This window comes from Eriocheir sinensis, chromosome 52, assembly GCF_024679095.1.
Source record: "Eriocheir sinensis breed Jianghai 21 chromosome 52, ASM2467909v1, whole genome shotgun sequence".
NCBI lineage: Eukaryota > Metazoa > Arthropoda > Malacostraca > Decapoda > Varunidae > Eriocheir > Eriocheir sinensis.
The window spans coordinates 4,916,505-4,941,504 of NC_066560.1; the positions used below are offsets into that span (position 1 = coordinate 4,916,505).

A 25,000-nucleotide genomic window follows, 5' to 3' on the forward strand; every position below is an offset into this window, starting at 1 on the left:
GAGAGAGAGAGAGAGAGAGAGAGAGAGAGAGAGAGAGAGAGAGAGAGAGAGAGAGAGAGAGAGAGAGAGAGAGAGAGAGAGAGAGAGAGAGAGAGAGAGAGAGCATATTTCTTTCAGACTTCCCCGAAATTATCCTTCAGACTGTACTTGAAAGATAAAACAGTGGAAGTTCCCCTCGTATCAGATAACTTCTTACCCACCTGCCTACCTACCTACCTGCGGACATCCCGACCCACTTACTTACCTTCCTTCCAGTCTACCTACCTTCATGCCTGCCTATAGAGACATATACAAAAAACACTAGGAGAGATCGATATAGAGACAGATAAATAGATAAATGAAATAATAAATAAATAGAATAATGTGTGTGTGTGTGTGTGTGTGTGTGTGTGTGTGTGTGTGTGTGTGTGTGTGTGTGTGTGTGTGTGTGTGTGTGTGTGTGTGTGTGTGTGTGTGTGAGATCAAAATAAGGTCGAATATAGAAACGAATATAAAACGGAGAGTTGGAAAACATATGAAAGTGTGGTTAAAAGGAAATCGAAAAGAAAATCATCAAGGGAAGAGAGGAGAGAGGAGAGAGGAAGGATAGGTGAGGTTAGGGAGGCGGTGGCCGAGTGAGGAGCACCGGGGGCAGCATGAGCCAAGCAAGAGTCATACAACACGGCAGCCACTCAATAGGTAGATAGAAACACAGGAAACATGAAAGAAACAGACAGATCAACAATAAGAGAGAATGATGGCAACCCCGCTGGTGCTCATATCATCCCGCACACCTGCTATAAGTTATCTGTGTACGCCTGAGCTCATCACAGACCGTCGATCAAGGTGAGTGTCTGTGTGTGTCTGTGTGTGTGTGTGTGTGTGTGTGTGTGTGTGTGTGTGTGTGTGTGTCTCACCTTTTTTTTCTTCTTTTTTTTTACAGCAGAGGAGACACTTCAAGGGCGTAAAAAGAAAAACAATAATGAAAAAAAAGCCCGCTACTTTCTGTTCCTGAATAGAGTGGAGTGGCCAAAAAGATAAATAATTTTCGGGAGGAGAGGTGTCCTGATACCCTCCTCTAGAAAGAGTTCAAGTCGTAGGCAGGAGGAAATACAGATGAGGGAAGATCGTTTCAGAGTTTACCAGCGTGAGGGATGAAAGAGTGAAGATGCTGGTTAACTCCTGCATAAGGGGTTTGGACAGTATAGGGATGAGCTTGATCAGAAAGTCGCGTGCAGCGGGGCCGCGGGAGAGGTAAAGGCATGCAGTTAGCAAGTTCAGAAGAGCAGTCAGCGTGAAAATATCGATAGAAGACAGAAAGAGAGGCAACATCGCGGCGGAATTTAAGAGGTAGAAGACTATCAGTAAGAGGAGGAGAGCTGATGAGACGAAGAGCCCCAGGTCGGTATTATAAGACACATTCGCTTCTCACGTCAGCTATTTCTAAAGGTCAAAGAGGGGGTCAGTCGGGTTCTAATGAGTGTTTCTTCAGGTTCACGGTACAGAGGAAGGGTCACACTACCACCAGGGTCATAAAACTACTACTGTAAATACCCACAGCTCATACGCAAGCCTTGTCAAATATGTGTTCTTAGGCAGTGAAATGTCTTGTAATACGACCCTTAGACTCCACTCTGTCCAAAAGAGCTGTGTGAGTGGAGCCCCCCCACACGTGAGATGCATACTCCATACGAGGGCGGACAAGGCCCCTGTATATGTATAGCAACTGGCGGGGGAGAAGAACTGGCGGAGACGATACAGAACGCCCAACCTCGAGGAAGCTGATTTAGTGAGAGAGGAGATATGAAGTTTCCAGTTAGGATTTTGAGTTAAGGATAGACCGAGGATATTTAGTGTTGAAGAAGGTGACAGCTGAGCATTGTCGAAGAATAGGGGATAGGTGTTTGGAAGATTGTGTCGAGTTGATAGGTGGAGAAATTGAATTTTTGAGGCATTGAAGGACACAAGGTTCCTTCTCCCCCAATCGGAAATAATAGCAAGGTCTGAGGTTAAGCGTTCTGCAGCCTCCAGTCTGGAGTCATGTACTTCTTGTTGGGATGGTCTTATATTGAAAGAAGTTGAATAATGCAGAATGCTGAAGAATACGTGTAATACTTGATTCTGTCTTCTCCCTCCCCGTAAAAGAAAAAGAGAAAGAAAAGAAGGAAAAAAGAAAGAAAGAAAAACAGAAAACGTAACTTACCTTTCTATTTGGAGTCCTGAGATGAGGGTCATGGTGCTAGTGGTTGAAGACATGGAGGAGGTGGTGGTGGTGGTTGCAGTAGTTGTAATTGTAGCAGTAATAGTTATGGTGATGGTGATGGTGGTGGCGGTAGGAGGGTTGCATCAAGGCTTAGCAAGGGTTTAGTCCATCACGTCCTGCCCTTGCATGCGTCTTGACATGACCCCGAATCCACCACCGTCTCCAGCACGCGTCACCTTTCACACCTGACGAAGGATGGAAAAGAACAGACAAATAAGGGGAAAGAATACTGATAGATAGTTTTATAGAAGAAGAATGGGAAAGAATAGAAAAGAATAGACGGAGAATGGGAAAGAATGAACGGAGAATGGGGAAGAATAGACGGAGAATGGAGAAGAATAGACGGAGAATGGGAAAGAATAGACGGAGAATGGGAAGAATAGACGGAGAATGGGAAGGAAAAGAAGGAGAATGGGAAGGAATAGACGGAGAATGGGAAGGAAAAGACGGAGAATGGGGAAGAATAGACGGAGAATGGGGAAGAATAGACGGAAAATGGGGAAGAATAGACGGAGAATGGGGAAGAATAGACGAAGAATGGGAAGGAATAGACGGAGAATGGGAAAGTATAGACAGAGAATGGGGAAGAAAAGACGGAAAATGGGGAAGAATAGACGAAGAATGGGGAAGAATGGGAAGAATAGACGGATTATGGGAAAGAATAGTCGGAGAATGGGGAAGGAATAGACGGAGAATGGGGAAGAATAGAAGGAGAATGGGGAAGAATAGAAGGAGAATGGGGAAGAATAGACGGAGAATGGGAAGAATAGACGGAGAATGGGGAAGAATAGACGGAGAATGGGGAAGAATAGACGGAGAATGGGGAAGAATAGACGGAGAATGGGGAAGAATAGACGGAGAATGGGGAAGAATAGACGGAGAATGGGAAGAATAGACGGAGAATGGGGAAGAATAGACGGAGAATGGGGAAGGAATAGACGGAGAATGGGGAAGGAATAGACGGAGAATGGGGAAGAATAGACGGAGAATGGGAAGAATAGACGGAGAATGGGGAAGAATAGACGGAGAATGGGGAAGAATAGACGGAGAATGGGGAAGAATAGACGGAGAATGGGGAAGAATAGACGGAGAATGGGGAAGAATAGACGAGAATGGGAAGAATAGACGGAGAATGGAATAGACGGAGAATGGGGAAGAATAGACGGAGAATGGGGAAGAATAGACGGAGAATGGGGAAGAATAGACGGAGAATGGGGAAGAATAGACGGAGAATGGGGAAGAATAGACGAAGAATGGGGAAGAATAGACGGAGAATGGGGAAGAATAGACGGAGAATGGGGAAGAATAGACGGAGAATGGGGAAGAATAGACGAAGAATGGGGAAGAATAGACGGAGAATGGGGAAGAATAGACGGAGAATGGGGAAGAATAGACGGAGAATGGGGAAGAATAGACGGAGAATGGGGAAGGATAGACGAAGAATGGGGAAGAATAGACGGAGAATGGGGAAGAATAGACGGAGAATGGGGAAGAATAGACGGAGAATGGGGAAGAATAGACGGAAAATGGGGAAGAATAGAAGGAGAATGGGGAAGAATAGACGGAGAATGGGGAAGAATAGACGGAGAATGGGGAAGAATAGACGGAAAATGGGGAAAAAAGATAACGGAGAATGGGAAAGAATACATAAATCCAAACTAAAATTAACACTGCCAAAAAATAAACATTACAAAATTACATTACAAAATAGCATAAACAAATCAAATACACCAAGATCATACCAAAAAACTGATAGACAGGAAGATAAAGAATTCTCCTCCATAACCTCCGAGCAAATATTTATGTCAACACAATCTTATCTAATATTCTGTTGAGTCTAAGGTCATTTTATATGCCTGCTTATGGACAAAAGGCGAAAATCAATACAGGAGCTAAATTATGGAGGGATATAGACAGTGTTGAAAGAATGTTATATGTTACTAAGGAAGAGAGAGAGAGAGAGAGAGAGAGAGAGAGAGAGAGAGAGAGAGAGAGAGAGAGAGAGAGAGAGAGAGAGAGAGAGAGAGAGAGAGAGAGAGAGAGAGAGAGAGAGAGAGAGAGAGAGAGAGAGAGAAACTGAATTGTAATATGTCGTCAATAAACCTAGCTGTCTGTCTGTCTATCTATCTATCTATCTGTTTATCTTTCTATCATTCTATCTTTTATCTATTTATCAATCTATTAGGGTGTGGTTAATATCAGTCCCTCGAATAGAACTCAGGTAATAAACATATTCTTATTAAGTTTGACTTCATAACGAAATAAGAATTACCACTGACAAGCTTTCGACCTCTGTAACTTCATCTGCATATGTAAACACACCCTTAACTACCTATTAACTTTCCTGCGTATTAATCATCCCTTCCTACGTCATTCCCTGCACACGTTGCCTAATACACCTTGATGAACATTGATTACCGCCACTCAATTACGCACACATGATCTGATATACAGCCTAACATAGCATAGTTCACCCCCTAACATATTTTTCTTTCCTTTTTTTTTCTACGTTATTCCTTTCAAACGTCAAGCATTTTTTATTCAACACGCTTTTAAGATCATTGAATACCTACCCTAAATTACACTCACATAATCTAATATACTACCTAACATAGCATAGTCAATCTCCTTACAAATCTATCTTTCCTTTCTTTCTACGTTATTCCTTACAAACATCAAGCAATTCTTATTCAACACGCTTTTAAGATCATTGAATACCTACCCTAAATTACACTCACATAATCTAATATACAACCTAACATAGCATAGTCCACCCCCTAACATATTTTTCTTTCCTTTCTTTCTACGTTATTCCTCTCAAACTTCAAGCAATTCTTATTCAACACAGTTTTAAGATCATTGAATACCTACCCTAAATTACACTCACATAATCTAATATACAACCTAACATAGCAGAGTCAATCTCCTTACGTATTTATCTTTCCTTTCTCTCTGCGTTATTCCTTTCAACCATCGAGCAGTTCTTATTCAACACGCTTTAAAGATCATTGAATACCTACCCTAAATTACACTCACATAATCTAATATACAACCTAACATAGCATAGTCAATCTCCTTACAAATCTATCTTTCCTTTCTTTCTACGTTATTCCTTACAAACATCAAGCAATTCTTATTCAACACGCTTTTAAGATCATTGAATACCTACCCTAAATTACACTTTTATAATCCACTAATATACAACCGAGCGTAGAATAGTCAATCTCCTTACATATTCCTCTTTCCTTCCTTTCTATGTTACTGACTTCAAACATCAATCAAGTTCTTTTTTCTCTTACTCAACTTACTTTTAAGAACATCATTTACCTAAGTTCGATTACATTTATATAATCTAATACATAACCAAACATAGCATAGTCAGCCGCCTTAAATACATCTCTTTCCTTCCTTTATAGCTATTCCCTTTTTACATCAATCTATTCTTACACCTTTAAGAACATCGATTACCTTCACACAATTGCACTTACATAATCAAATACATAACCAAACATAGCATAGTCAGCCGCCTTAAATACATCTCTTTCCTTCCTTTATAGCGATTCCCTTTTTACATCAATCTATTCTTACACCTTTAAGAACATCGATTACCTTCACACAATTACACTTATATAATCAAATACATAACCAAACATAGCATAGTCAGCCGCCTTAAATACATCTCTTTCCTTCCTTTATAGCGATTCCCTTTTTACATCAATCTATTCTTACACCTTTAAGAACATCGATTACCTTCACACAATTACACTTACATAATCAAATACATAACCACACATAGCATAGTCAGCCGCCTTGTATACATCTCTTTCCTTTCTTCCTTTGCTATTTCCTCCTAATGTCAAGCTATTCTCTTCTTTTTTTCTTACAACTTAAAAAAACTATCGATAACCTCATAAGATCAGCACGTCCTACCGAGCCTAATCACTCAGCCAGGTTCTTGTGTTGGGGCTTCCTTATCTGGTCTATGATGAAGCCACTTGACTGAAGCATTTGGAGAGAGAGATAATCAGATAGACAGATAGATAGATTGATAGAGATACTAATCTGAGTCTTCACGGTGACTGGGATTTTTTTTTTTTTATTATTTTCCCTTGCCTCCCTCTCCTTCTCCTCTTCCTTATCCTCCCTCCGTTTATGTAAGGAGCTGATGAGAACGTGGTTGCTTTTTATGTGTATTTGTATGGCCTCAAGACAACAAAATACTATGTTCAGCGTTCTACATGCAGTTAATTTGTTTTACGTTTATTTGCAACACCTTATTAGTCAAAGCGTATAACTGAGACCTCTAAATGTGCAAAGGAGATTATCTTTTCGTCTGATAAGCTCGAGGAGAGATAACCTGAAAACCTGTATTTTTGTTTTATCTGATCAGTTCCCTTTCGTTTCTAATATGTCCGAAACTTTTTAATATTCTGACCAAACTGATCGGAAATTCTGAGCAAACTGGAAATCATATAGTTATCTAATATTTGCTTACCTCTTGATGACCTGAACTACATATGACCAAACCGAATTACAACATGACAAAACTGAACTGGATTATTTGACCGAAGTGAATTAGAACTCGTCGAAACTGAACTAGATTTTGAACAACCTTAATTACAACTTGACGAAACTGAAATATATTAAGACGAAACTGAATTACAAGATGACGAAACTGAACTAGATTTTGACCAAAGCGAATTACAACTTGTCGAAACTGAACTAGATTTTAAGCAAACCGAATTACAACTTGTCGAAACTGAACTAGATTTTAAGCAAACCGAATTACAACTTGTCGAAACTGAACTAGATTTTAAGCAAACCGAATTACAACTTGTCGAAACTGAACTAGATTTTGACCGAACTGAATCAGAACTTGTCGAAACTGAACAAGATTTTGACCGAACTGAATCAGAACTTGTCGAAACAGAACTAGATTTTGACCAAACTGAATTAACACCTTGACGAAACTGAAGAAACTGAACGAGATTAAGACTTGTCGAATCTTCATAGCATCGTGACCAAACTACCACTCATATATTTTACCCTTGCTTACATTCTGACAACATGAAAAAAAATATAGATACATTTTCCCAAACCGAATTACATCTTTGTCGAAACTGTACTAGACTTTTTTTAACCAAGCTGTAAGGGAGTACCGCCACAAGCGACTCGACCTACGGAGCGATATAATTAATTCAAAGGTGAACCTGAACACAAGTGGCGAACAGGGAGATTAATCAGTGTGTGTTACTAGCCTCCAACACCTGACCTTTACATACCTGAGTGATAGATAGATAGATAGATAGATAGATAGATAGGGAGATAGAACGAGAGTAAGAAAGAAAAAAGAAAAAAAGAAAGAAAGAAAGAAAGAAAGAAAGAGAAACAAGGAAAGAAAGAAACAAGGGAAGAAACAAACAAACAAACAAACAAACTAACAAACAAACAAAGAGAGAAAAAGAAAAAATGATGAAATGAATGAAAGAAAGAATTTATATAAGAAAGAAAATACATGTTAACTTGTAATTCATCACATTTTTTCTATTCTCTCTCTCTCTCTCCTAAAAAAAATTATCGCCTCTTTATGTGTTTGTTCATGTGTTTGTTTGATTGTCATTTCTTAGCAACAAACAAACAAAAACAAACAACACAAACAACAACACAACCTTGTAATGCAAAACACGTGAAGTTATGAGAGAGAGAGAGAGAGAGAGAGAGAGAGAGAGAGAGAGAGAGAGAGAGAGAGAGAGAGAGAGAGAGAGAGAGAGAGAGACCAAAAAGATGTTCAGTTTCAATTCCACTACCACCACCACCATCACCTTTACCACTGCCACCACCACCACCACCACCACCACCACCACCACTACCAACCATCATCACCACTATATCACAACCACCATCACCACCACGCATTCACCTCCCTTTTGCTGCCTCCATCAATATTTTCCATATATAAAACACCTCCATTAATTTTACCACCACCAACACCCCCCTTCACCTCCACCACCACCACCGTCATGAGGTGAGAAGGATCAATAATAACAACAAAAGTCTTAAGAACACTAAGTCATTCACGGATTCATTATTCATTCGCGCGCCACCTTATTCATTTGTCCAGTATTTGCACTCTCTGAAAGCCAGCCGGGTCAGGGGGTGGTAGTAGTAGTAGTAGTAGTAGTAGTATAGTAGTAGTTGTAGTAGTAAATAGTAGTAGTAGTAGTAGTAAATAGAAGTAGTAATAAGAATAAAATAGATAATAATACTAATAATAACCATAGCAACAACAACAACAACAACAACAACAACAACAACAACAACAACAACAACAACAACAACAACAACAACAACAACAACAACAACAACAACAACAACAACAATAATAATAATAATAATAATAATAATAATAATAATAATAATAATAATAATAATAATAATAATAATAGATTCGAACTGCTGGGCGGAGGGTTATAAAAAATGACGCTAATTATTTATTCTGGCAGCTGTTGAAAAGAATATTTTTTTGTAATTATAATGTTCAGGTGTAAAACTCGAACGTTTCATTATACGCGAATTAGAAAAAAAAATGGAAGGAAAAAAAGAAAAACACAAGAATGGCTTTACGTAATCCTACCTTGTGTGTGTGGGGGGGGGGGGGGAGGAGTTTGGATATGTGTATAATGTATGTATGTATGTATGTATGTAGGTAGGTAGGTAGGTAGGTATGGGAGGGAGCGGCGAGTAGCAGGCTTATTTTGTACCCTTCTCGCTGCCCTTGACCCGTGTCCTCTGATATAAAAAAAAGAAGTCACCAAACACCATCATGCGTGACAGATTGGGTGATCAACATTGACCTAAAAAATAATAATAAAACAAAAGATACTTGAGGAGATAACAGCTCAGAGAGAACCCAGCACGTCGTCAGGCGAGTGGCGGAGAGGACACGATGGGCGAGATAGTGAGGTTAAGAGGCTTCCAAGAGGTTCATTATCTTTGTGTTTTCTCTTCTACCGCCATCAACATCACTGTCAGAATCACCATCAATATCTGTCATCGTTACCAGGCAATGATAGGTGTGATACGGTCTTTTCTCTCTCTCTCTCTCTCTGTCTATCTCTTTTCTATCTATCTATTTATCTTTCTTTTTTATTTGCTTACCCGCCAACATACATATTCCTTCATTTATTTTATAGTTATCGTAAATACTAGCACATTTCTTTTTTTCTTTCTTCTTTTTACTTTCTTTTTTTCTGCTTTATACTATTATTATCATTGTTTTGTTCAGTCTACCGTCATACCACAACACTTTTCTTTGATCTCTCATGTTCGCTATGCCAATGAATTCTGGGCTTGACAAAATAACATCTAAGTCTGCCATGAAATTATATCAGTTTTCGCTGACGCTGACTGACTATAGAAAACCAGATTCCGAACGCCGTACTTTCGAGTCTATGCTTTATATAAGACCACCAATGGGAACTTTTTCTCCTCCCTTCTCATACTCTTTTCCCCATCCACCTTCCACTCCTCCCTCTCCATAATCCCATCCATAACCTAACTCCTTCCCCCCTTACACGACTCCTCTCCTAACAATCTCCTATATAATGACAAACACATCTAACATCACTCCTTCCCTTCCCTTCACCCCTTCCCCTTCTCAGCATCCCTTTTCCCCCCTTCCCATACGTTGTCATTCCCCTGTCTAAAGTACCTCCTTCCCTTTCCCCTTTCAACAAGCACACACATTTGACAAGGCTTTCGTGGTTGTGAGCCTTTCCATGGAGGTAGCTTTTTTACTCTGGTGGTACCCATTTGACAAGACTTTAATGGGAGCTGTGCATCTTTCTATGGAGGTAGTTTTATGACCCTGGTGGTACCCAATTCACCAGGGTTTAGTAGGGGTTGCGGTCCTGTCCATGGGGGTAGTTTTATGACTCCAGTGATATACATTTGCCAAGGCTTTCGTAGTTGTGGCCCTTTCGATGGGGGTAGTTTTATGACGCTGGTGATACACATTTGACATGGTCTTAGTAGGAGCTGTGGGCCTTTCCATGGTGGGGGGGGGTAGTTTTATGACCCTGGTGGTAAAGATCTGACATGACTTTAATAGCAGTTGTGGGCCTTTCCAAGGAGGGTAGTTTTATGAACCTGCTGGTAGTTTAACAACGCCTCTGTACCATGAACCTGAGAATAACACTCATGGGCACCAGATTAATGTTCTTGTCAGCCTTTGGAAATAGTTGGCATGGAAATAGTTTGGTTGGAAATTGTTGGTTTGGAAATAGTTGTTTGGAAATAGTTTGGTTGGAAATTGTTGGTTTGGAAATAGTTGTTTGGAAATAGTTTGGTTGGAAATAGTTGTTTTGAAAAGAGTTGATTGATTAATGTTCTTGTCAGCCTTTGGAAGTAGTTGGTGTGAGAGGCGGAAGCATTTTGAGAATACTGACCCAATAATCCACTTCTCTCCCATTTTCAGGCCATGGAGTTGCCGACTATAAGCAATAGCCGCATGGAGTCCCCGGGAAGGGTGGAGAGACAGGAAAGGGTGGAGAGACAGGAGTCGGGCGTGCAGGGGCTGTGGCGGCGGAGGACTAACCTGGAGAAGGCGCTGGTGGGCGTCTGCTGCGTGGCCCTGGTGGCTTGCGCGGCCCTGGTGGGGGTTATGACCGCCTCTTCGTCCTCTTCTCCCTCGGCTGCCACACTCGCGGTCCCGGCACCACCACAGGCTGAGGAGCCGATGCCACAGTGAGTATATGGGACACAACGCGACGTCACTCTTTCCTTTCCTTCACTTTTCTTTCCCTGACTTTCCCTTCCTTTACCTTCCGTTTAATTTCGTCTCGTCTCGTTTTCTTTTCCTTTCCTTTGCTTTTCTTTCTTTCCTTTCCTTTCCTTTCCTTCTCTTTCCTTTCTTTTAGTATTTCTTTCCTCTCCTTTCCTTTCCTTTTCTTTTTTTTCTTTCCATTCCTCTCCCTTTCCTTCTCTTCCTTTTCATTTCCTTTTCTTTCCTTTCCCTTCCTCTCCTTTCCTTATCTTTCCTTTCCTTTCCCCTCCTTTCCTTTCCTTCCTAATCCTTTTATTTCCCTTCCCTTTAATTTCCTTTCCTTTCCTTTCCTTTCCTTTCCTTTCCTTTCCTTTCCTTCCCTTTCCTTTCTTTTAGTATTTCTTTCCTTTCCATTCCTCTCCATTTCTTTTTTTTTCTTTCCATTCCTCTCCCTTTCCTTCTCTTCCTTTTCATTTCCTTTTCTTTCTTTTCTTTCCCTTCCCTTCTCTTTCTTTTCCTTTCCTTTTCTTTCCTTTCCCTTCCTCTCCTTTCCTTATCTTTCCTTTCCTTTCCCCTCCTTTCCTTTCTTTCCTAATCCTTTTCTTTCCCTTCCCTTTCCTTTCCTTTCCTTTCCTTTCCTTTCCTTTCCTTTCCCCTCCTTTCCTTTCTTTCCTAATCCTTTTCCTTCCCTTCCCTTCCCTTTCCTTTCCTTTCCTTTCTTTCCTTTCCCCTCCTCTCTTTTCTTTCCTAATCCTTTTCCTTCCCTTCCCTTTCCTTTCCTTTCCTTTCTTGTGGCCTCCCTTCCCTCATTCACACTACATTGAACTATACAGCCACTTACACCACAATAAATATACATATATATATATATATATATATATATATATATATATATCTATATATATATATATATATATATATATATGTATATATATATATATATATATATATATATATATATATATATATATATATATATATATATATATATATTTTTTTTTTTTTTTTTTAAAGCAAAGGCTACAGCTAAAGGGAACCAAAAAGTAAACATTAATAAAAAAAAGCCCGCTACTCGCTGCTCCTAAAAAGAATCCAAAGAGGTGGCAGAAAGATAGGTCAGTTTCGGGAGGAGAGGTGTCCTGATACCCTCCTCTTGAAAGAGTTCAAGTCGTAGGCAGGAGGAAATACAGATGAAGGAAGATTGTTCCAGAGTTTACCAGCGTGAGGGATGAAAGAGTGAAGATGCTGGTTAACTCTTGCATAAGGGGTTTGGACAGTATAGGGATGAGCATGAGTAGAAAGTCGAGTGCAGCGGGGCGCAGGAGGGAGGCATGCAGTTAGCAAGTTCAGAAGAGCAGTCAGCGTGGAAATATCGATAGAAGATAGAAAGAGAGGCAACATTGCGGCGGAATTTAAGAGGTAGAAGACTATCAGTATGAGGAGGAGAGCTAATGAGACGACGAGCCTTTGCCTCCACTCTGTCCAGAAGAGCTATATATATATAGATATATATATATATATATATATATATATATATATATATATATATATATATATATATATATATGTATATATATATATATATATATATATATATATATATATATATATATATATATATATATATATATATATATATATATATATATATATATATATATATATATATATATATATATATATATATATATATATATATATATATATATATATATATATATATATATATATATATATATATATATATATATATATATATATATATATATATATATATATACACACACACACAAATTACATTCAAATATACATTCACTCCCACTAGTAATATATATACTTTTTTTACAGCACAGAATATGTTTTTTACAGTATAAGCTAAGGGCAAAATGGAATTGAAACAACGTCAAAGGCCGCTCATTAAGAACAGTCGCTAGACTAATTCGGCTACTTCCGAGGAGGCTCCGCGGGAAATAATTGGAGGTCGCGGGCTGCTGAGCCGCCGGGTTTCATATAACACGAACCGTTTCCTTGCGTTCTACAAATGATGAACCGTAACACACTAAAACCTATTATTAACATTACCCATCAACAAAGGGCATGTGTTATTGCCGCGCGTGGCCTCGGTGTTCATTTTCGTTGCCTTAGCCCTTGAATCCGTGGAGCCTGGCGTGCATGTCTTTAATGTTGAATAGTTTTTGTTCTTGTTCCTTGACGGCGTGAGTCTTGAGGGAACCTCGCAAATTTAGTGATACTCTAACGCCCACTTAATAATTAAGACATGAGGTAATAAGACAGTGGGTAATATTATTAAATTACTGAACCGAAAATCAGCCAGCGATCTACGCTCATGAAGGTCGACTGATGGAGTCGGTGTCTGAGTGGTCAGCATGCAGGCGCGGCATCCAGGAGGACGCGGGTTTGCATCCCCCCCGCCGCTACAAACAAGCTGGCAGTTTCTCAGTCATCGCCGAGTGGCCGAAGACTACCCACATGCTGTCCTGGAGACCACCCATCAACCCGGTCTCTAGATTCTCTTACTAAAAGAGGGTCAAAGATGAGCTTCGGGGGGCAGCATGAGCCAAGCAAGATGGCGCCATTGTAAACATTTGCTTGCACCACAACGGACAGGGGCCAACCACCAGGCCCCACCAAGAAAGCCTTCCGGAAGTAGAGGCGAAACATAAAAAAATAGAAAGAGTTCATGCAAGACATTAGAATGTAAGAAACGAATGAAAATAAATTAAATAAAAACAACACCATGATTAAACCCGTCAGGGAGGAGCCGTTACAAAGGCTGACCCTCCCGCGAGACACAAGTCCCAGACCAGACAACGCAGATCACACGGCGCCGTTGAAACTGCCGAAAGGTTATGCAGGTTTACCTCGCAGGGATGTTAGTGAGAAAGGACAACATATCTCTATAAGCTTACCGTTGTTTGGCTTTGTGTCCGCGGCAGGTGGCAGATTCGGCTCCAGAGATCTTAAAGTTATTCAATGGTTCAGGTCAATGAGTCAGTACTAACTCGTCTGTCACAGTCAGGCAAGAGGGCATCCCACACCCTCTTCGCTCCCTTCCCGTCACTCAGGCTCGCCGGGGCGTGTACAGCGCGGCTCCCTTACTATGTACCTGAACGAGGGGAAACTGAGGCTTGTCTGTTAGCGGGTAATTGGTCGGAACAACGTGAGGAGAATTTCATCTACCGCAGACAAGCCTCGGCTTAACTTGATTGAGGTTCATTGCAGGGAACTGCGAGGCACGCCGATGAACCGAGTGATGGGAGGGTGATTGGCTTGTCAAGGCCAGGCGGAGCACGGAATAGTGTCAGTTCAAACCCTTCTCAAGACACACATCAGTGACTCACAAAGATGCCATAGTGTAGGGCTTGTTGGTGGTGCTGGAGTCTGGCTGCTGAGTAGTCACGATGGCCTGAGGCACCAAACCTAAACTCCCTCTCCTACCCGCCAGGGCTCAGCCGCTCGTGATGGTGCAGGAGAGCAAGGCGGAGACCCAACCACTTCCCGCCTCGCCCCAGAAGATCAAGGAGAAGGAACCTGTCCAGGATCTCCATCCGGCCCAGGAGGCGCCGCAACCCGCCAAGTCGTCGCGGCTGCCGGTGGTGCGCGGTACATCCTCCAGTGGCAAGGAGGTGGAAGTTTGCGACACGCAGGAGTGCACGCTGGCCGCCGCCAGCATCATCGAGGCCATGGACACCTCTGTTGACCCCTGTGACAACTTCTACCAGTTCGCATGCGGCGGCTGGATCAACAGCAACCCGGTGCCCGAGGACTCATCCCGCTGGGCTCAGTTCGACGTGCTGGCCCGCGAGCTGTCCAACGCGTTGGGCACTATCCTGGAGGAACCCATCGACGCCCAGGACCCTGCGCCCATCAACAAGGCCAAAAAATTCTACCTGGGCTGCATGGACGAGCCGCAGCTGGAGGCCCGGGGCGTCACTCCGCTCACTGACTTCCTGGACCAGTTCGGCGGCTGGCCCATGACCATCAACGCCTGGGACGAGACCGCCTTCGATTGGCAGGCCACGGTGGCCCAGAGCAGGGTGCAGGCCGGGTCCGACTCCCTGGTGGACGTGTGGGTGTTTGCCGACGAGAAGGACACCTTCTCCACCACCCTTTACATCGACCAGACGTCCCTAGGTCTTCCTCGCTCCGTGCTCGTCAACCCAGACAACTACCAGGAGCGCATCGAGGCCTACAAGACCTACATCGCCGCCACGGCTAACATTCTGGTCGAGGCACTGGGCCAGGACGGCAGCCAGGTGGCCGCCGACGTGGAGGACGTTTTCGCCTTCGAGACGAGCCTCGCCGAGATCACCACCCCGAGCGAGGACCGCCGGAACATCGACCGTATGTACAACCCCATGACGGTGACCGAGCTGAACACACTGACGGGCGCTGACTGGCTGCCGGTGCTGGTGCCCATGTTCGAGGCCAGCGGCGTGGCCGTGGACGGCAACACCCGCGTCATCGTGCAGGAGCAGGCCTACATGTACAACGTGACGCAGCTGCTTCAGACCACCAGCCAGCGCACGGTGTCCAATTACTTGATGTGGCGCCACGTGAAAAGCCTGGGAGACGAGACGACGCAGGCCATGCGCGACGCCTCCTTCCAGTACGACATGGTGGCCAACGGCGTCCTGGCCGAGGAGCCGCGCGCCACGCAGTGCGCGGACTCCACCAACGACTACCTGGGGCTCGCTATCGGCACCAAGTACGTGGAGACCTACTTCTCACAGCAGGCCAAGGACGAGGTGAACGCGATGGTGGAAGACCTGCGCGTGTCCTTTGAAGGCCTGTTGGAGGTGAACGAGTGGATGGACGACGCCACCAAGCCGCTGGCGATGGAGAAGGCGGAGGCCATCACCAAGTTCATCGGCTACCCGGACTGGTACGGCAACACCACCGCCCTCGAGACCTACTACGCTGACCTCGCTGACCTCGATCAGCTGACACACTTCGCTAACGTCCTGGCCCTCGAGTGAGTACTGGTGTGTGTGTGTGTGTGTGTGTGTGTGTGTGTGTGTGTGTGTTCCAGGGGCATGGTGAGCAATTAGCAAGCAGTGTAGGTTGATTAGATGGTCAATAAGGAAGTTCGTTTAAAGAGAAAGTCGGTCAGTATGCACTCCTTCACTGCACTGACCTCTGTGCGGGTCGCCAGGTCGTGGTGGTCCGTCACCGAGCTCAAACGGCTGGGCAAACCGGCGCAGCGTGACCTGTGGGAAATGCCGCCCACCACTGTCAACGCCTACTACATGCCCGAGTACAACAGCATCACCTTCCCTGCCGGCATCCTGCAGCCGCCCTTCTACCGCGCCAACTCCCTCATGGCCCTCAACTACGGAGGCATTGGACAGGTATGGGACAGGTCAGGGGTGGAGGCGGAAGGTGAGTAAAGCAACGCGCCTCCTAGCATATGCCCCCCGTTAGTTAGTTAGATACCACATTTATACACAGAACTACGGCGGCATTGGACAGGTAGAGAAGCCATTCATACATACATACATACATACATACATAAGAAGAACAGGTGACTTAGCAGCAGCCCTCCGCACCGCGCGTGTAGCATATTGATGTTCAATTAAAACAACAACAATAAACAACAAATACAATAACAAAATCAGCGAAAACAACATGATCTAACAAAAAGAATCATCACTATAGTTCATCCTCGGACACTGATCTATCTGCACTCTCTTCCTGTTCTTCCTACTCTTCTTCCTTTTCCTCCTCCTATCTTATCACATCCATTTACGCCTCTTCCTCCTCCTCCTCCTCCTCCTTCTTTGAGAGAGAAATATTAGTTATTAAACAACTCAGTAGCCAACGGCAGCTTTTGAACAGTTGTCCACCTTCATGAAACTCCCCAAACTTCATTTCCATCTAGTTTTCTTGTTTGCTTTACAGGCCATGTTCCTTACAGAGATAACATTCATTAACTATTATTGTGATCGTTACCAATAATCGTGATGTGATGAGGAGGAATGAGATGGAGGAGGCTGTGGTGTTGACTGGGATGGTGGACGGCAGAAGAGCAAGAGGAAGACAGAGAGAGAAATTTATGGATGGTGTGATGAGAGTGGCGGGAGGACATCTTAAGCCTGCTGAGTCGTTGCAGCTGACAAGAGACAGAATCAGGTGGCGCTCCATGCTTGCCGAGGTCCTGGTGGATACGACAAGTCGGTAACGGTAACTAATAATCGGCAGCGTTGCCAAATTACCGTACTCGGAGCATACTTTTTTTCAGTTTCTCTGATTCACAGCTATTAAAAAAACATCAGTAATTAACCAGTTCAATCACTAGGATCACAAAACAGTCCATGGGGAGCCCAGGAACTTCTACGAGAGGCTTTTCGGTTAATATGTAGGAGGAGTAGGCGTGGAAAAAAGTCACTTGAAAAAACTCTGGAAGGAAAGACAAAGAGTTCAGAAGACTAAAACACAAGTGCAAAATCAGTGAAAAAAAGATGTCAAGTGAAAACTGAAGAAGAAAATTTGAGTTGAATCACGAAAACATTGACATTGAATGAACAGAAAATCCGGGAGCCCTTGCAAAGGCATATCCCGGGACCACACCTGATCTGACATAACCATGGCTGATTTTCCCGTTCAAGGTAAAACTATCACTAGGATCACAAAACAGTCCACGGAAAGCCCAGGAACTTCTACGAGAGGCTTTTCGGTTCATATGTAGGAGGAGTAGGCGTGCTCTATTTCCATGGCTGATTTTTCCGTTCAAAGTAAACCTATCACTAGGATCACAAAACAGTACATGGAAAGCCCAGGAACTTCTACGAGAGGCTTTTCATACAGGGGGACTGAGGCGCCAGTACGTTAAGAATGAGGACCTAAGCGCTTCTTTCTTTATGCAGGTGATCGGCCACGAGATTACTCACGGGTTCGACGACCAGGGGCGCCAGAACGACAAGGACGGGAACGCGGTGCCCTGGTGGACCAACGCGACGCTCGAGGCCTTCCAGATCCGCGCCCAGTGCATCGTCGACCAGTACGACAGCATCCGCCTGCCTGAACTGGACGGCCTGCTGCCCAACGCAACCCTCAACGGCGTCAATACCCAGGTGAGGAGGGGCGTGGTCTGTCTGTCTGTGCGTCTATTTGTGTCTGTGTCTCTGTCTGTCTGTCTATCTGTCTGTCTGTCTGTCTGTGCGTCTGTTTGTGTCTGTGTCTCTGTCTGTCTGTCTGTCTGTCTGTGCGTCTGTTTGTGTCTTTGTATCTGTCTGTCTGTCTGTCTGTCTGTGTGTCTGTCTGTCTGTCTGTCTGTGTCTATTTTACTCTATTATTAAACATCTTTCAATTCTGTCTATCATATCTTCATCGCCGTCTGTCTTTGTTGATCTATCTGTCTGTTTTTTTCTGTATGTCTGTCTGTCTGTGCGTCTGGTTGTCTGTCTGTCTGTCTGTCTGTCTGTGTCTGTTTTACTCTATTATTAAACACCTCTCAATTCTGTCTATCATATCTTCCTCGCCGTCTGTCTTTGTTGATCTGCCTGTCTGTTTCTTCTGTCTGTCTCTGTCTGTCTAGTCTGTCTGTCTACCTTACTCCCTATTCTTATGCAGCTATCCATTTCTGTCTCTTTGTCTATCTAATTTCCTGTCTTATCGTCCCTGTCGTCTGTCTTTCTTGCTCTGTCTGTTTGTCTGTCTGTCTGTTTCTGTCTTCATGTGTTACTTCTACTCTTCAGCAACTACTCGTTTCTGTTTAGTTTACTGTCTAAGTCTTCTGTCTTTGTTGATCTGTTTGTCTGTCAGTATTTATCATCTTCCTGCACTCTCTTCCTGTTCCTCCTGTTCCTCCTCCTTTTTTTATCACATCCACACATCACTCCTCCTCCTCCTCCTCCTCCTCCTCCTCCTCCTTCTTTTCTTCCTGCAATACGTCATCATCTCTTTGCTTCGTATTTCACTCCCTCATTCCTCCCTCTCATTACCAACACAACCATCCACCCTTGCCTTTTATCACTGCCCTAGCCCACTCTTCCTCCCTTCCACCCTTCCACCCTTCCTCCCTTCCACCCGCCTCTGGTTTCATCCCTCGCCTCGCCACCCTTCCTTCCCCTTCCATTCTCCCCTCCACTTCAATATGCCAGTAAGCTAATGTAATGGAATGCCTTTGCTCTTCTGTTATTTCGAGAATGTGTCGTATGCTTAGTAGCCAATGGAGCGGGTGGAGGAATGCTTATGACTCACGCACGCACGCACACGCCCAAGCATCCCCCCCCCTCCCCCCACACACTAATCTATATATAACACCTTAAGTCATTAATCCTTTCCTAAATCCTCTTCATTCCTTCCAGTCACACGTTAACTCTATTCTCCATCCTCTTCAACCCTTCTTCACACGCATTACAACGCATTCCAAACCTTTAAGCTTGGCGCGCACTGACTCCCTCCCACAGCTTTTTAAAACCTAATCAGAGCCTCAGGGGGTAATGCGACGAAGGTAAGCACTGAGGCCACGCGCAGTTATAGCGTATGCCCCTCCCCTAGCTTTACCTTCAATGTATGCACCTTGCCCTTTATTAAAAGCTCTCCCTTAATAAGAAATCAGTCATTATCAAACCCACAGCACACTCTTCCTTTTCTTTCTTAGGGTGAGAACATTGCAGACAAAAGAGAAATCAGAGTACTTCTAATCTACAAACCTTACACTCGTCTTAACTCTTTTCTTAGGGGATAGAACAACGCAGACAAGCCCTCCCTTACTAAGAAACATCATTCATTACCAAACCCGAATCACACACTTTAAACTCTTTCTTGGAGTGGGAACAGAGCGGACAACGGAGAAATGAAAGGCACTTCTACCATATGATATACCAAGCTCTCCGTTATTTAGATACCAGTCATTACCAAGACCAAAATCACACTCTTTTTCCCTCTTTCTTAGGGTGAGAACATCGCGGACAACGGAGGCATCAGGGAAGCACTTCTGGCCTACAAACTCTACACCGACCGCAACGGGGAGGAGCCAAGACTGCCGGGCCTGACTGAGTACACGCCCGCCCAGCTTCTCTTCCTCAGCAACGCCAACATTTGGTGCACGTCCATCACCGACGAGGGGCTCCTCAACCAGGTGCTCACGGACCCACACTCCCCATCAGAGTACCGCGTGGTTGTCCCAATGAGCAACATGAAGGAGTTTTCGGATATCTGGGGATGTCCTGCTGGCTCCGGCATGAACCCCAATGACAAGTGTGTGGTGTGGTGATGAGAGTGGCGGTGAATGGTGGTGGTTGTGGTGGTTTGAGTGGTAATTGTGGTGGCATTGATGGATGGGTGTTGTGGTGATGATTGGCGATTGGTGATGAGACTGGTAATGAAAGGTTGAGGTGATGAGTATGCTGTGACTGCGGTTGTGGTGATTTGATTGGTGGTTGTGATGGGCGGTGGTGGTGGTGGTGATTTTGGTGTTGTATGGTGGGTGTGGTGGTGGTGGTGATGAAAGGTGTGCGTGGTGATGATGGGGGACGAGGATGCTTTGATTGCTAGAGCTTGTGGTGGTGATGATGGTGGTGGTGATGAAGGATGGCGTGGGTGGAGGTGACTGGTGATGAAGAGTGTGATGGCGGTGATAATGATGGTGCTGTATGGGTGATAAATCCTACGAACAAACTTACTATAACATCTACAGTGGTTTTAATATCCTAAATCAAACTCCATTTAACTTTATTTTACTTTAACTCTCATTTTTTCATTTTCTAAACATTCCACTCTTCTCCAACTCAGCTTCTACTCCTAACACACTCTCTATTTCATTCTCTTCTTTATTACCTTTCTCCGTTGTCCACCTCTTCCTCATTTACTTCCGTTTACTCCACAAATGCTATTCCTTTCTCTCCATATTTCTTCCTCCTCTATTTTACTTTAACTCTCATTTCTCAATTTTCTAAACATTCCACTCTTCTCAAATTCAGCTTCTACTCCTAACACACTTTCTATTTCATTCTCTTCTTTATTACCCTTTCCCGTGATCTAGCTCTTCCTCCTTTACTTCCGTTTACTCCACAAGTACTATTAATTTCTCTATATAATTTTTTCTCCTCCGTTTAGTCTTCACCTTTCCCCATGATTCACTTCTTCCTCTCCTTTACTTCCGTTTACTCCCACAAATACTATTCATTTCTCTCCATATTTCTTCCTCCTCCGTTTAGTCTTCGCCTTTCCCCATAATCCATCTCTTCCTTCTTTACTTCCGTTTACTCCACAAATACTATTCATTTCTCTCCATATTTCTCTCTCCGTTTATTCTTCACCTACTCTCCACCTTTCCATCTTTGTTACTCTTTTCTCATCTTCCCTGTCTTCGTTTTCATCTACTTCTTTTACTCCACACCTACTGTCTCCCTTTCTCTCTTTCTCCTCCCCCATTCCTCCATCGCCTTTCCTAACCAGCATCCTCTCTCTCCCCTTCATATCCTTTTTCCCTCCTTCTCCTCTACCTCCTCCTCGTTTCCTCCGGCGGTGTTTTTCTCTTATATACATACATAGTAGGGTGTCTTATAACAATAGTCTTACTCTACCTCAAGCCTCCCGCTGATTTCTCTCTCTCTCTCTCTCTCTCTCTCTCTCTCTCTCTCTCTCTCTCTCTCTCTCTCTCTCTCTCTCTCTCTCTCTCTCTCTCTCTCTCTCTCTCTCTCTCTCTCTCTCTCTCTCTCTCTCTCTCTCTCTCTCTCTCACACAGAACAGACACCAGAAGACCTGTCTGTCTATGGCGAGGGTGTCTGTTTACTACCGCTACTACTAGTAATCTACGTGTGGCAGGACAGGACAGAAAAGATGAAGGCTCCTCCCCACCCACCTCTCCCTCCGGAGGAGGGGGAAGAGTGAGGAGGAGGGGGAAGAGTGAGGAAGAGGAGGAGGGGGAAGAGTGAGGAGGAGGAGGAGGAGGGGAGAGGAGGAGGAGGAGGATAAGGAGAACTAGGATTAGGAGGAGAAGGAGTAGGATGTGGGGGGATGCGAACCAAAGATCACCAGTTTTTCTTATGTATTGAACCCTGTGAGCTACCACTCCCCCCTCCTCCTCCTCCTCTGCTTCATCCTCTTCTCACTCTTTCAGTCTTGCCTACTTTCGCTGTCTTCCTCCTCCATTTTGTGTGTGTGTGTGTGTGTGTGTGTGTGTGTGTGTGTGTGTGTGTGTGTGTGTGTGTGTGTGTGTGTGTGTGTGTGTGTGTGTGTGTGTGTGTGTGTGTGATCTCTCTCTCTCTCTCTCTCTCTCTCTCTCTCTCTCTCTCTCTCTCTCTCTCTCTCTCTCTCTCTCTCTCTCTCTCTCTCTCTCTCTCTCGCACACACACACCTTCCATCTCACCTTGCGGATCCACTAATCAGTTCTTTTTTTTCCTTCCACAGGTAAGCGTTGGACAGGTGTGCCGGCCCGACCAGGTCGTTTGTTCGTGTGTCTGAAGTAAGTATGAAGAAGTCTCTCTCTCCTTCCCATCTCCCTATTTCTTCTATACACTGCCTGCTCCTCTCTCCCTCTCCCATATCCTTCACATATCTTTCCTCATTTTTTGAAGTCTATTTTGTTCCCCTTCAGTTCTTCTCCACAAAATCTCTCTATTTCCATGCGGTCTTCGGTGTCAGGCACGTATCCCTCTTTCGCTCTCTCTGTTTCTCACCCTCTCACTCACTTATTTTCATTTCCAGTTGCTCTTTCACTATGCGTCTTGTTCAGCTCCTCGCCCTCCTCTGCTGGTCATGGACGGCCACCTTGGCCCAGGAGTCCTGGGTCATTGCACCTGACCCCAATCTCCCCCCTTGAATAAATAAGCTATTCGGCCAGTTCTGGTGGAGGTGGTGGTGGTGGTAGTGGTGATAATGGAGGTGATGGGGGTGATGGAGGCAGTGGTGGTGGAAGCGGTAAAAATGTGTATCGGTAGGTGGTAGCAGAAGAAAAAGTAGTAAAAGAAAAAGAAGTAGGAGCGAAATCATGACGAATATGTATGAAAGGAGAGCTGTTATATTGTTCACTACTTTTACATACCAATCCCATTTCCAAACGTTGTCAAGTCATTACGATAATAAACCCTTTCACCCTGTAAAGAGAAGCCAGGAAGCGACTCAAAAGCAAAACTATGTGCAAGAGCGAACGTTATGGCATGTGGGAAACGTTGAGTAATGTAAACGTGGCAGGCTTCGTCCGTAGAGTTTACCGCGTCGCTGCCCAGGTAACGCTCCGCCCTTAACACACTAATCGTCTTGTAGGCAATGGAAAAGTGGTATCAGTCTCGTGTATATCTTGCTGAAAAAGCTTTTGCTGGTCATTGTGTTGGTGCTAAAATTGGCTGGAGATTTACCGAGACTTTCAGTTGGTGACCCATTGATGTAACCTTTCTGTTAGAACACATAGCCGACGAACAGTGTTTATCTTGTATAAGAGTTGAGATTAGGCAGCCACTGTTACCACCACTACAACTACTACTACTACTATTACTACTACTACTAATAATAATAATAATAATAATAATAATAATAATAATAATAATAATGTTACCACTACTGCTACTGATTATGAAGAACTACTGGATGAGCTTCATGAGGGGCATCCAGGAGTAAAACGGATGAAGGCTCTAAGCAGAAACTATGTATGGTGGCCGCACCTGGACAATGACATAGAAGTTAAGGTAAGGCAGTGTTTTCCTTGCCAACAACTGGCTCAGTCACCCCCTAAAGCTCAGCTGCATCCCTGGGAATTTCCTCACAAGCCGTGGTACAGGGATCATATGGATTTTGCTGGTCCCGTGTCGGGCCGTATGTTGCTGGTTATGGTAGACGCTTACTCTAAATGGATTGAAGTGCACGATATGAAGACTATTACAGCTGAAGCAACTACTGAAAGGTGTCGTCAGACTTTTGCCACACATGGTCTTCCTCACACCGTAGTAACAGATAATGGCACGACTTTCACGAGCTCTTTATTTGGGAAGTTTCTTGAAAACTAACGGAATACGTTTAATTCATTCTTCACCTTATCACCCAGCTACCAACGGACAAGCTGAAAATGCTGTCAAGACCGTGAAAAATGGCCTGAATAGGATGAAATCGAACGCGACCTTAAGTGAGCGATTATCGAGATTCCTGTTTCACTACCGCATCACTCCCCACACGACCACCGGCCAGACGCCCGCCGAGCTGCTCATGGGTCGTCTGCCTCGCTCGCGGCTCTCGCTACTTAGGCCGGATGTAGAGAATAAGGTTGCTCTGAGGCAGGCCAGTCAAGCTCGGCTGCACGATCGCCATAGTAAGGAGAGGAACTTAGAAATGGGAGAAGAAGTATTTGTCAAAATGTTTACTAACAATGTTTCTCGCTGGCTTCCAGGAGTGGTAACGAGGCAGTTGGGTCCCATTTCTTATCTCGTACAACTACAGAACGGGGACTTGGTGCGGCGTCACTTGGACCACATTCGGCGGCGCTCCGCCACTCCCGTGAATGAGCCTCGGGATGACGATGACTCCATCGGCGTGGATGATGAAGATGGTGATTCGGTACTATTTCCCGAGATTCAAGCTTCTCATCCGAGGGAGGACATTAGTGGCGTAACGGCTCCTCTGCCGAGGGACGTTCCCGAGGAGACGCCTCAGGCATCGGCAGTTATCGGAGCAGAGTCCAGCGAGTTGGGTGTGGCTCCGCCTGCTCAGGATGTGGTGAAGAGGGACTCGCCGCCAAAGTCTGAGGTCCAGCCCCTGCGAAGGTCCAGCAGGACCACAAAGGGTCAACCGCCATCCAGACTAGGATATTAAATTGTATATATTTTCATCTGTATTCCTGTACGGATTTGTCATTGTAATATTCCATGCGGCATGAGGTCATTGGGGTACTTTATCTTGGGGGGAAAGGAATGTGGTAGTGGTGTTCCAGCAAAGGGTTTACGGTACGGTTCGAATATGTTCGAATAGGAGTCGGAAGTAACGACGTCACTGTACTGATCTTAGGGATCAGATTGCTCGGGTCTCACGCAGTAATC

The 25,000-nt window shown here is 44.2% G+C and overlaps 2 protein-coding genes and 2 long non-coding RNA genes across 6 annotated transcripts in view; 2 read left to right on the plus strand and 2 right to left on the minus strand.

Annotated features, from left to right (window-relative positions):
- Positions 1 to 25,000, plus strand: part of LOC126982933 (neprilysin-1-like) — a 53,457-nt gene that overhangs the window by 12,599 nt on the left and 15,858 nt on the right. Inside the window, exon 1 of one of the 2 annotated variants that reach the window (XM_050835211.1) lies at positions 22,310 to 22,440. The exons of the other annotated variant lie outside the window; for it this stretch is intronic. The gene's annotated coding sequence lies outside the window, so the exon portion shown is untranslated. Of the gene's footprint in view, positions 1 to 22,309; positions 22,441 to 25,000 lie in introns of those variants that run through there. 2 annotated transcript variants of the gene reach the window in all.
- On the plus strand, positions 672 to 20,665 carry LOC126982932 (neprilysin-1-like). Its single transcript, XM_050835209.1, has 6 exons — positions 672 to 825; positions 10,719 to 10,987; positions 14,473 to 16,002; positions 16,183 to 16,378; positions 17,894 to 18,100; positions 19,927 to 20,665. The coding sequence occupies exons 2-6, from the start codon at positions 10,722 to 10,724 to the stop codon at positions 20,245 to 20,247; spliced, it is 2,520 nt and encodes an 839-aa protein (XP_050691166.1). The 5' UTR covers positions 672 to 825; positions 10,719 to 10,721; the 3' UTR covers positions 20,248 to 20,665.
- LOC126982935 (uncharacterized) lies at positions 4,276 to 7,800 on the minus strand. 2 transcript variants are annotated; one of them, XR_007735435.1, is made up of 2 exons: positions 5,974 to 7,800; positions 4,276 to 5,691 (listed from the first exon to the last, which is right to left on the minus strand). It is a non-coding gene; the product is annotated as an uncharacterized LOC126982935 (long non-coding RNA). The 2 variants fall into 2 exon arrangements; XR_007735436.1 differs by having other exon boundaries at positions 5,833 to 7,800.
- LOC126982934 (uncharacterized) overlaps positions 14,724 to 25,000 on the minus strand; it is a 21,096-nt gene continuing 10,819 nt past the window's right edge. The window contains exon 2 of the long non-coding RNA XR_007735434.1: positions 14,724 to 14,917. This is a non-coding gene — a long non-coding RNA (uncharacterized LOC126982934). The remainder of the gene's footprint in view (positions 14,918 to 25,000) is intronic.